Below are 12,145 nucleotides of genomic sequence, written 5' to 3'. Positions count from 1 at the left end.
GGGACTCCACGGGACTCCACGGGACTCCACGGGACTCCACGGGACTCCACGGGACAGGATTTTTCGCAGTATTCGACTCTCACGCATACTCGTCGAGTGTAGCGCGGAACGCACATATACTCAACATCTCGACCCGTAGCTTGGCGCTTGGCTGGTTGGGACGCGCGAAAATTACTAGGACCGATCGTACTCACGCAGATTCGCTGCATGGGAATTCCGTACGCGACACCGACGCGTGCCCCAAAGCTCCGCATCACGTCGACTTCGAGGCAACAATGTACTTAATAGTAATAGATAAGAAGATAAAGTCAAATGGAGCGTCACGAGTGTTCTTCCCTTACCATCAAAAACGACCAGTGTCGGTAAGCGTAGATAAGCCACCACCATCAACTGCCGCATGGTATTACCATCACGAGTACGTGAGCCGTCAACGGCGACTGGTATGTACCGCCATCGCGAGTGCGCGAGCTCCTATCAGAAATTCGTTGCGCCGCCCTTGGGGGCAAAAAACGGTGACAGCTAACGTACGAAACCAGAGGGCAGCACAGGATGCGATCACACGATCCTGCCCGTGAGCAATCTCCTAACTCATCTCTAATAAGGACCGTGATATGGACGGAGCCCAAACTGAGATGAGTTGGGAGATTGCTCATGTGCCTGGCCGCGCGATCGTTCCTGTGCTGCCCCCTGCTGTACGAATGCTGAGTTTAGTATATATTTCAGTTGATTTCAGTGATTACTATGGAAACTTCTGAATTTCTCGGACGTGCTCCGTTCTAACCAAATGTAACCTAACCGACGTGGGAATGAAAGGTTGCATGGGAGTAAAAAATAACTTGTACATGATTTGAAAGTGTCTTTTATAGTTACAAACGTAATTAATATGTTATAATATTACGTGATACATTAAAATGAAGGTCAAGGTCTTAACAAGGAATCCGGATGATTATTTAAGAGAGACTAAGCGAGACATTTTTAAAGGTTAGGTCGTACAATTTATAGCCAGCGGTGATCTGTGTTTATTATTTAAAACAGATGTTTTTAAATTATTCAAGTATTAAAGTAATGTATAGCTAAAATTTAAATGCATCGTTATATTCATTAGTTGTATGATTTTATTTTAGTTCCTAGAAACTACGATCCAGCATTACATCCATTTGAAGCTCCGAGGGAGTACACCAGAGCATTGAATGCAACTAAGTTAGAAAGAGTTTTTGCAAAGCCGTTTATCGGGAATCTAGATGGTCATAAAGACAGTGTGTCTTGTTTGTGCAAGCACCCTGGTCGCTTATCGATACTTCTGAGTGGATCTTTTGATGGAGAAGTCAAGATATGGAATCTGCCACAGAAGACATGCGAACGTTCTATTCTAGCTCATGATGGTGTTATTCGAGGGATTGCATTTGAACCTAAGGGTGAACGCTTTATGACAATCGGAGACGATAAAACGATAAAAACATGGAAGGCTGAAAAGGATCAATTTGAAGAAGATGAACCTATAAATACCATCATAAGCAAGGTATCCATGATTGGAATGTCATTGCTCCTTACACATCTTACATTTTTAATAGGAATAAATAGAAGAATGAATCTTGTTTTGCATTTCTACTTATAGACAGTTCTGTCAGGAATTTCACATCACCGAAAGAAACCCATGTTTGCTACATGTGGAGAAATATGCCAGTTATGGGAGGAAACACGAAATGAGCCAATTCGTACATTTCAATGGGGTGTTGATAGTCTTCATGATGTTAAGTTTAATTTAGTACAAAGTAATTTGTTAGGTAAGAATCAAAATGAAGAGATTATATAATGTATATAATATCATAAACTATTATCAGTTTAATGTTTTACCTTTAAAGTTCAATAATTTCTATATGAATTTATCTGCTTGCTTTTATTTTCCAGCTGCATGTGCCAGTGACCGCGGCATAATATTGTATGACATACGAGAAACAGGGCCACTACGAAAAGTAATTATGAAACTGAGAACTAACAAACTCTCATGGAATCCCATGGAAGCTTATACTTTCACCTGTGCCAATGAAGATTACAAGTAAGCCAATATAATTCTTTGTCGTGTATGTGCTGTAATATATGACAGGGAGGAAAGAACATAACAAAACTAAAATAATGGAAATTGGGACACTACTTTAATAAAAAAGGTAGAATCCTTGACATGAAACTCCCAACACCAATTGGATAACGTTGAAAACGGAGTCTTTCACAAATTGTTTATCAGAGTAGAGATGTTTCCGGGTTTACCACTTTAACAAAGTTCTTTCCTCATATAATACTCAGCCATTCATTACAGTACTATCAAATTTGTTTTTGTTGTAAAAACTTATAAAATATTGTGGTCATTTTAGTTTGTATACCTTTGATACTCGTAAGATAAGAACACCTGTAAATGTCCACATGGATCACGTGGCTGCTGTAACGGATGTAGATTATGCTCCAACTGGAAAGGAATTTGTGTCAGGAAGTTATGACAAATCAATTCGTATATTTGAAGTATACAAAGGTCACTCCAGAGACATTTATCATACAAAACGAATGCAAAGGCTTACAAGTGTTGCATGGTCCCTTGATAACAAATATATATTAAGTGGTAGCGACGAGATGAACATTCGAGTGTGGAAAGCTCGAGCTGCTGAAAAATTAGGAGTGGTAAGCATATTTTTTTGATAGTAATTGAGTTATCGTAGAAGTTTCCTTTTAAATTGTAAAGATTGATTATCTCAAGATACTTAACTTTAAGATACTAAACATTGTAGAGTTTTTGCTGGAGAAGTAATACTGTTAAGGTTACAGTAATTTCTGTTTTCCTTCGTAAGGAGAAGCTCTTAACATTTTCCTAACGTGCTATTTTCTTCTGCTTTCTTGTTAGCTAAGACCTAGAGAAAAAGCAGCACTAAACTACAGCGAAGCATTGAAGGAGAAATTTGCGAGTCATCCACAAGTGAAACGTATTGCACGGCATCGACAGGTTCCAAAGCACATTTATAATGCAAAATCAGAGCTACGTACAATTCGAGAAAAAAGCAAGCGCAAGTATGTTGCAGTTTTACTTATCCTAGATGCATGTATCTAGTGAAACTCGTATATTTACATTTTGCTATTCTTTTTCCAGGGAAGCTAATAGGCGTGCTCATTCCAAAAAGGGATCTGTACCGTTTGTTTCTGAACGTAAGAAGCATTTGATTGCAGAAAAACAATGATGGTTAATAAACAGTACGTATGTAAATGTATGTTGACTATGTAGGAAAAAGTATTTTCCAATTTATTTAGGCCATGAATTTGATCAACCAAATACGCTTTCAGGAACGTACAATTACCTCCTCGCGTCACTAACATTTTGTAACACAAATTGAATGCAATAATAAAAAAAGAACGATTTACTTTCATGAATTTCATACGGCTGCATTTTAAGTTGCACATCAGTAAGCTATATTTTACGACAAGGAGATTACTTCCACAAAACTGTTGTGTTGTATAAATATAACCAAGCAGGACTTTAATTTGTAATAAATAATTTTATTATTTTGAAATTATACAGCGCATCAGTATAGTGATTCTTAAAAAGTTACAAACCTCAAGCAGCGATTAATGTTTTGCTTAGCGTAGCTTACAACATGTTTCATTGCTACTTATCACATTCCAACTGACTTTCTATTTCGGGTGACGATCGATTTTTCAGTACGGCCGTATTATTCCCCGCGCCGGTTGTTCTCTCTATGGTGTCAAAGTGAGAGTCTATCTATCGGTTAATACAAAACTCCAAATAACATCGACATACTGGTTTTGCGCACGGGAACGATGCAATCAATGTAACTTCTTAAAATTATTCTTCGGCGTGTAAAAAGCGACTTGCGCGGTTTCACTTCCGGACTATTCCTCTTGCTTTCCCTTGTATTATATATATATAAACAATGCGCGCAACTTCTGTACAAGACTAGGTTAGTCGAGCGATCGATGTACCATTTGTAACGTCTCCAATTCGTGGTTTGTCCATCGCACGGATATACATTTCATGTATAAGCCATTTTTTTTCCTGCCGCTTTGCCCTAAACCACTCCACCGCCAATGTGTGTTTCTCATCCCTACGAATCCTCTCGGTTAAATGTCCAGTGTCGCGTAATAATAATTAAAATGTATATACATATAAACACATTTACATAGAGCTCGCAACGTACAATCTAGCTGTATGAAACACCAATGGTACAGAAGTATCATCGATGGGGCGCGTTAGTATTTTCAGCGACCTCGCGATTTCAGCTGATTTTCGGGTTGATCAGGTGGAGAACGAATGGGTGGGTATTTAGGAGTCTCTTTTCCACGATGATAAAGAAAAGAACGATAAAGCGTAAACGCACGATCTCAACCACATTTAGTTGTAGGCGCGTGCGATGTAACATTGAGGCATAGTGGCGATACGGACATAATATTAGTTAGTTAAAGATATAATAAGTAAATAGTTGATCATGTAAATTTTACCGTTCACTTGCTCTTTTGTATAAACGATCACGTTTGATCAGTAATGCATGCGTGTCTGGGAGGAAGGATCTCCTTAATATTATATAAAATTTGCTGTTATATCGATCACAGCCATTAGAAAAAATAGTTACTCCGAGGAAATATAGTGAGAAGTACGAGTGAACAATTGTCGGCGATCATCGAAATCGTATTTCTTTACATTTTAATTCAGTGTTTCATTCCTTGCATCGACACGGTGAAACAACGTTACAACGCGCGTATTTTATACCGAAATTTTTCAACAAAAAAAAGAAAAGAAAAAAAACGAATGGAGTGCATAAAATCCACTACATGCATATGTGCGTTTTCCTTCACGTCCGTCATCTCTTCGCTATACTTCTTGGTGATGTTATATTGTCAAAAATTATTGTATTCCATCTGGTTCGATAACAAAAAATATAGAGGGAACATGTTGGTACCATTAAGAATAGAAATACCAGAGCATGAAATCCCTGAAACAATTTCTCGACATGCAGACTCTTATGAGAGCAGATCAGTCGAGCAGTCTATACGTAAGCCATTGGTCTTTCACGTAATCGCGCAAAACTAGGATTCGAATACGCGATCTCTTCGTGTACCTGCGATCGAGACTCCGCGTAAACCACATCCGCTATACGTTGCGCATTTGTTTATGAATTGGACAATTGGTAATCGCAAGAACCTCTGCGCATCCCTGGCTCCTTTCCGAGCCATAAATATCCTGGCCCCACCATAATGATACATCGGCCACTATGATATACCTATGCTACTTTCCTTACGATTAGCGACGACTTACGAGTATATATCACTGTGGCGTTTCATTGTTCGCGAGTCTGTGCTCCGGTTTTCCACTGGGCAAGTAATGTTCTTACGCGTTTGGGATCATTCTCTCGGACACACGATCGTCACGACTTCATAAATTAGAAGTCCGTAGGTGTCCTCGGCCGTATGGGAAGCGAGGCGTTAACAGGCTTCCTGTTACACCTGACCTATGGTTAACATTAGTTAATTCGAGTTTCGTCCGAGTTTCTTTTGCCACGGCTGGTGTCAAGCGTGCCGTAGCCGACTTCTTTCCTTCGCATCGGGGTTTTACATGTGATCCTTTTCTGGCAGTATAATCACACAAATATGAGTTAAGTCGCGAGGCGAGATTGGCTCGTTTCGTTGCGAACATGGTACGATTCGCCGTCCAGGCGAAGTGACTTCGATGCTTAAACGTTAAGATCCGCCATCATCTTCCGGAAGTCTGCCAGGGTGTTGTAATCAGGATCCGAGTCGATGTCTGCGAAGTCCTTGTTGGAGTCGCTCTTGACGAAACTTGGATTATAGCGACTCAGGGACAAGGGACATGGCAGCAATTCCGGCATTACGGAGTGATGCGTTATCAGCGCCGTCAACGTTGTGAACTCCTTCGTGAAACCCTGAAAGTAGAGACCGTCTCGTTATAACATGACCACTTGTTTACAAGTTACCTTATTTTTACACAGAATACGTCTTCGTCAAAGGAATACGTTTCCTCTTCAGCGGAGACACGAAAATCCGTCATGCATATCATCGGTAATTGTTGCTTACGTAATTACAGCAAGAAAATAAACTACAGACGAATTGAGACAGCAAGAGGGTCGGTCCCCGCGAAAAGGATAAAATTCGAAAAGCAAGAAACTTGAGAAAATGGCGCCTCATTGAAATTTATCACGATTCTCCATGTGGTGACTTTTAAAAGTAATTTATATCTCTTATTGGTATTGTATAGGTATTGTAAAAGGAGATTCTAAATGCATATCATTTTAAAGCAATTACGCGAAAAAGAAACATTAATAGAAATAAAAAGATTTTTTTCTTATCGATAAAACTCGGAACTAGCGTTCTTAATTTTGAAAAACGTTCGAGTTAACTGCCGCGAAAAAGCAAACGACATATCGGAGACAGAGGACAGAAAATTCCAATGAAGCTCTGATGTTTTCTTTACCCCCTATTCCGCTGGCGATAACAGAAAAAAAAAGTAAAATTCAATCCCTGCCAATAACACGGACATAACGTGTAAAGTTTATTCAAATTAAAAGTTCCAAACATGTATTCCGGAAAATGGGTACAATTCAATACATATATTTCTTGAAGGACCTGGGAGGAATTGAATTAACCTATAATACATTTTGAATTCCATTCTAGTCATGAAGGCAGAAGATACTTTTGAGCACCGTTGATTTCGTTTAAACATTTGAATACAAATACGCGACTCCTTGCATATATTAAGAATATTTTGCATGACACAGCTTGGGCTGGGATCGATACTGATAGAAACTGCGAGAAAGTTTGATTTCCCCATGGAACGTCTGGCAAAAACTGCATGTATGTTCGTCCCTTGGATTAGCGGAGATTGTGCGACTTCGCGAGTTTTTCCTTGCCTCGGAAAATACGCAATTTTGAGGACGAAGAACTGTCGGGGTCGCCGCGAATTACAGTTGTTCCCGATGTTATTGTTGCATCAAACTCGGGTTAAAAATTTGTACGTCATATAAGCCTCGGGAATACATGCGAAGGTTACGGGGTGTAATACGAGAATTAAAAATAGGAAGATGTTAAGGAAACCAGTCACATTTGACCTTCAAATATGCCCTTATGTCAGTTCTTGTAAAGTTAAATTCCAAACAAACGTTAGACCGAAACTGGGATAAAGCTCGAAAAGCTCAATTCTCAAATACGCAATCGAGCCTCGTTTTATCCCCGAGGTCTTCCCCTTCATCTCTGACCCCGAAAATAGACTTCTGTATACATTATTAACATAAATTGTAATATTTAATTTTAGATACCGAAGAAGCTACTTTTTATGGACGCAATAATGCAATGAACAATCACATTCCCTATAGGTTTTCAATTGCATAACAGAAAAACCAAGACCGCGAGTTAACGGTCTTGATTTTCGCCATCTCACCAGAATGACTGGAAGTAGAAAGATCTTCAGGTTTAATTAGCATAAAATGGGATAACCACGCCGTATTGAGATTTATCAAGATTCAATTAAATCGAAGCGTTTCTACGACTTGTAAGCATCGATGAGAAAAATAGACTCCGAGGTTCTAAGGACAGTGAACTAAATGAGACTGAAATTTCTGTTGGCAAACCGAACGGTAGAAAGGACAGAGAGGACTTAAAGGTTCAACTGAGATGGATAATTTCAACTCGGAGAGTCGCTTGCCCTTTACGGGGTATTAAAACGAATTAATGCACCTACGAAGGTGCGCACAGTGGTCAATTTTCGAGTGCCCGACTGGCTTCGACATTGTCCTTTGAAGCACCCGAGCTACGTGTCAATTGCAGTCCAGCAGTTTACTGTTCAGCGGCCGTAATTTACTTTACCTTGATCTTGTATCCCTTATTGGTACGCATGATGAGATAATGGGCTATTCCGCTCGGTTGGAATTCACGTGGAACCCGAAGAGAGAGAGCGTAACATCCGGGTTTACTGGTGCTCTCCCGCACCATGAAGGCTCCTTCCGGCTCCTGGCTCAGTACTTCCAGCGTTATTTCCCTGGATCATAAATCGTGCCGTAACAGTCAGAAACGTTGCCACCAACGCGTTACTCCGCACAACGAGGAGCATCCTGGGGAACCATCCCGAATTCGAAGTCCTATGAGGACTTTCCTCGACCTCCTCGAGAACCGGATGCCCACCAGAATTCTCCCTCGTTAATGCAGCACGTGCTTCGTGCGGAATCATTAACCCCGCGCGAGTGTCATAGGGTGTTATTAATCCTGGAACTCCGCTTTAACGCCTCGAAGGGAGGATGGGAACCATAAATCCCAATGTAGGATATGCTGATGGATGGAGATGGACGGAACGGCTACGGTTGTACGATGCATCTGCACGTTTTAGACTACTTGGGGTGCACTTGTTATTCAAAGGAGTAGTTAATTACCTAAACGTAATTATGGTGGAGATTCACTGACCTTGGTATACCCGCTTGGAACCATGGAGCTCGGCGAAGTTCGCCCTCCTCGGTGCGGTTGTTCAGACTATCCGTTCTTTCCGGAAGCGGTGGAGGTGTTGGCGTCGAACCGTGCGTACTTCCGTCCGCTGGTACCGAACTACTCGACGTGCTAATCTGGGATCTTCTCTTCGACTTGAACTCCGTCTCTGTCCCCGAATTCGGCGAGTTGTGCTCTATCCTGGAAGGGAAAACGCACGTTATAGTCAATATATTTGGTTCCACTCGGTGCATTGTATTAAGGTGAAGTGAAACCCCCCTCAAATCAATCGATTCGAATACACTTTTTTTCAAGGGTATTAGATAGAACTGTTTGAACATTGACACATGACTCATGATCACCTAGAAATTATACAGTGTATAATGTATTTATTTATTACTTTACAACGTGAACATGGAGGCTATAAGGAAAGTCCTGGCACTAATGAAATATAATTTTTTATTAAACATTTCAAAATTCTTTTGGGAAATCATAGGCGTCACGACCTTCCTTATAGCCTCCATATTCACGTCGCAAAGTTTGGAACGATTCGATATCCTCAGTTCGGAGAAAAGATTTACAAACGAGACCTCTGACGCCACTTGCGCATCCCCTTAAAATCTCGCTATCCATATGTAAGCTCTCGACCCCCAATATTACGCCAACTCTACCCCATCATCTTATCATCCAAATGGAGTTTTACCGCCTTGCCTTGCACCCCCGACGCCGGAAACGATTGTTCCCAAAAATAGGAACAGATTCAAGGCCGTAGGAGGATTCGAGCGACTCGGGGTTACCTGTTGTTCTCGATATTGAAGTTCTTGGCGGTGATGGAGGCGTTGATGGAGTTGTCGAGGCTCTCGGAGGGCGCGATCTTGCCGTAGGGTGGCCTCGTCCCCTCGGAGTCGATGATTGCCTCGTTGATGTAGCCCCCGGAATGTGGCCTGTTGGTCGGGCTCGTAGGAGTGCTGCTTCCACTGACCAGTGGGCAGCTGTCGTCCTCGCCATTGAGCCCGAGGACGTCGCGTCCTCCCGTCAGGCCCATTGCCAGCCGCTTTATCAGCGGCGGCTTATCGGTCAGCCTCTTGTACGAGTTGAGCTCGGTTGGCGAGTTGCTCTCGTCGCTGCTGGGGGTGCTCTGCTGGGAGATGCTCTTTGGCTCGTTTTCGCTCGAGATTGGGCCTAGGACGTTGCTGAAATTGTGCGACGGCCGCAGACCCGGGATCGAGTTGGGGGCCTGGGGAAATGTTATCGAAATGTCACTATTAGACCAGCTGGACTAAAATTCTGCTCGAAATATAGTAGGATACGTCGAGACCAACTGTGACAAATTTTACGTTTTTCTCTCTACAACTGATTGCAATAGCTTTTTATGACCGAAACTTTGTCGGAGTTAAATTAAATGATGGTTCATGTTTTAACCCTCTGTACCTTAATTTCATTTTTAAGCCAATAATCGATATAACGTGAAACTTGTAAATATTAACCTTCTGATATTCAGTATTTATTTAGAAATTCACAATGTTTATCAATTTGTATAAAAAGTGTATATAAAGTAAAAGTGTATATAAATATGTATAAAAAGTTAACGATACCGCCGGCGATAATCAAATAAGATTTAAATAATATCGATATAGGCTTTAAAAGTTCATGAAAGCAATTAGTAAGTCAGCAATTTAATTTTTTGTATCTAATATCTGTGTTACAATTGCTACCGGGGCAAAGGTAGTGAAGTATTCATTTAAAACCAAAAACTATATTTCGATAAGTATGTACAAACACAACAGATTCCTAAGCAGGGGCAGATATTTGTATTGACTTCTTCTCTAATCTTACTCTTTTGTTCAAAGCTTGGAATACTTTCGTACGAATTCTTATCTAGAAATGGTGCTTCTCGAAATGTAGTATTCATTTGTTCGATTTTCATTTGGAGTGCCACTTGGTTCTGGTTTTAATATATATTTGTATTCGAAGTGTTCGAAGTATTGAAACATTCTTAACAGGGTGCGTTAACAGTAAGAGCGTTGATAAGGGACCCTGAAAGAAGGTGCGACTAAAGCTGGGGATTTATAGTAGGGGTCTTAATAGCTATGCATTAGCGATATCGTACACTCTGGTATTTTCATTTTGAATCATTAAACAGAAAATAGCGGTAAATATATGGCCGGAAACCACCCCTTTCAAGAATGCGGCGCCTTTTAGTCGAACAAGTCGTATGGAAGCTAATGGACATTTTTAACACAATTTATTATATCGTGAAACTGTATGTAATGTACGAGTTATGACTTGCGAATGCATTAGTGACTGTCAAGATCTCGATTAACACCAGGTTTACGGACATTTCTTCTATAACTACTTCTACGGACACCCGTCAAATTGACACGTGAACAAAAACCGGCATTTTCTTAAAAAAAATCGATTTATTTAATTTAAAAACAATTTCATTGTACCTTATTAGCATCTAAATTTGCTCATGTGATATTATATAATTGCATAATATTTGTAATATTAACATTACGCGACATTATATTTATTCAGTGCATTCTGTGATTTTTCGCGTGAAATTCGAAATCCATCAAATTGACTGGTTCCGTAAACCTAATGTTAACCACCGTAATCTTTCTCTTCCTGGTTTTACGACAATGCCCTCGTAGTTGTCGTTGGAGTATCCCCGACAATCGATTGATTTAAGGACACCAATTACAATTATTTGCGATCTGTCCAATAATTCAATTTTAACGGCCGCACTATTCTTTTCTATCTCGGATCCGTTGCTGCGGGATTTCCTGGCAAGCATTGATTTATCGTTCACATTCAGCCTTGCGCGAATAATATAATAATTTATGATTTGGGGGGTTGTCGCTGGAAATGTTTTATGATTTAATTGCTCGGTCGGATGACGAATTTAATCGACCGGTTTGAAGATTGGACCAAACTATTGTACGTGCGTAAAGAAGTTGTGCACCGATATTTAATTAAGTTCACTAATTATGTAAATTGATTATTTTAAAATTGAGAATTCAAAGATATATTGGAAGCGTTCGAGTCTTGGATCGCATATGAAGAAAACTGGTCTCCTTCAATGTTGTTTAATTTACGTACTCCTTGCCCGTAATATTACTTATACCATGCATGTCTCAATAACATTCCACGGTTCAATCATGCGAACGGTTTTGTAATAGGCTAGAGGGGAACCTTTATTAATCTAACGGGACCTAGACCTAAAGACCTCTCAGCGATTTATAGTATGCATCAACTGAGAGTCGAACTCACGACTTCCTTCCCAGAATGAGACGCGAATACTGACATGGACAATTCTATTTACAAGTCAAAGTTATATTACGTCCTTGAACATGGGTCCCACTTGATACGATAACGACACGTCGTTACCTTAAGCGTAAAAATGGTAATTCTTGGTATTTAAGGCAAAAAGTGTACAACATATACAGTTTAAATATTTTTAGCCACCTTCGGCTCGGATTCAACATTCTAAGAATTAATGCAACCAGGGTATCTTTCTCACGGCTGAAATCATCTGACAATCAAAGAAACTACAATTCAATAATGATATATATTTTATCCTGCATTACACTATGTTCACATAATATTCATGATAAAAATACACAGATTAAAAGACCAATTTACCAACATCCCATTTAAACCC

The 12,145-nt window shown here is 40.2% G+C and overlaps 2 protein-coding genes across 9 annotated transcripts in view; one reads left to right on the top strand and one right to left on the bottom strand.

Annotated features, from left to right (window-relative positions):
• Positions 1-911: 911 nt before the first annotated feature.
• LOC105697687 (DDB1- and CUL4-associated factor 13) lies at positions 912-3,558 on the top strand. Its single transcript, XM_012421256.1, has 8 exons — positions 912-981; positions 1,125-1,519; positions 1,616-1,784; positions 1,909-2,056; positions 2,370-2,670; positions 2,891-3,054; positions 3,134-3,234; positions 3,325-3,558. Exons 1-7 carry the CDS (start codon positions 912-914, stop codon positions 3,219-3,221), a joined length of 1,335 nt encoding a protein of 444 aa, XP_012276679.1. The 3' UTR covers positions 3,222-3,234; positions 3,325-3,558.
• Positions 3,559-3,677: 119 nt separating this feature from the next.
• LOC105697685 (tensin-4) overlaps positions 3,678-12,145 on the bottom strand; it is a 216,243-nt gene continuing 207,775 nt past the window's right edge. For all 8 annotated transcript variants that reach the window (XM_012421248.1, XM_012421249.1, XM_012421250.1 and 5 more), the window contains 4 exons: positions 9,279-9,718; positions 8,464-8,682; positions 7,873-8,044; positions 3,678-5,936 (listed from right to left, as the gene is read on the bottom strand). In XM_012421248.1, the coding sequence (XP_012276671.1) occupies positions 5,727-5,936; positions 7,873-8,044; positions 8,464-8,682; positions 9,279-9,718 (1,041 nt within the window). In that variant the 3' untranslated portion in view covers positions 3,678-5,726. The remainder of the gene's footprint in view (positions 5,937-7,872; positions 8,045-8,463; positions 8,683-9,278; positions 9,719-12,145) is intronic.

Source organism: Orussus abietinus, unplaced genomic scaffold (genome assembly GCF_000612105.2).
Source record: "Orussus abietinus isolate OABI.00-Male unplaced genomic scaffold, Oabi_2.0 scaffold21, whole genome shotgun sequence".
Taxonomy (NCBI): Eukaryota; Metazoa; Arthropoda; class Insecta; order Hymenoptera; family Orussidae; genus Orussus; species Orussus abietinus.
This window is presented reverse-complemented; position numbering and strand designations above follow the sequence as displayed.

Coding starts and splice junctions, on each gene's coding strand:
- LOC105697687 (XM_012421256.1), top strand. CDS start 912: ATGAAGGTCAAGGTCTTAACAAGGAATCCGGATGATTATTTAAGAGAG. Junction 1,520..1,615: donor TAAATACCATCATAAGCAAG/GTATCCATGATT, acceptor TTCTACTTATAG/ACAGTTCTGTCAGGAATTTC. Junction 2,671..2,890: donor CTGCTGAAAAATTAGGAGTG/GTAAGCATATTT, acceptor CTTTCTTGTTAG/CTAAGACCTAGAGAAAAAGC.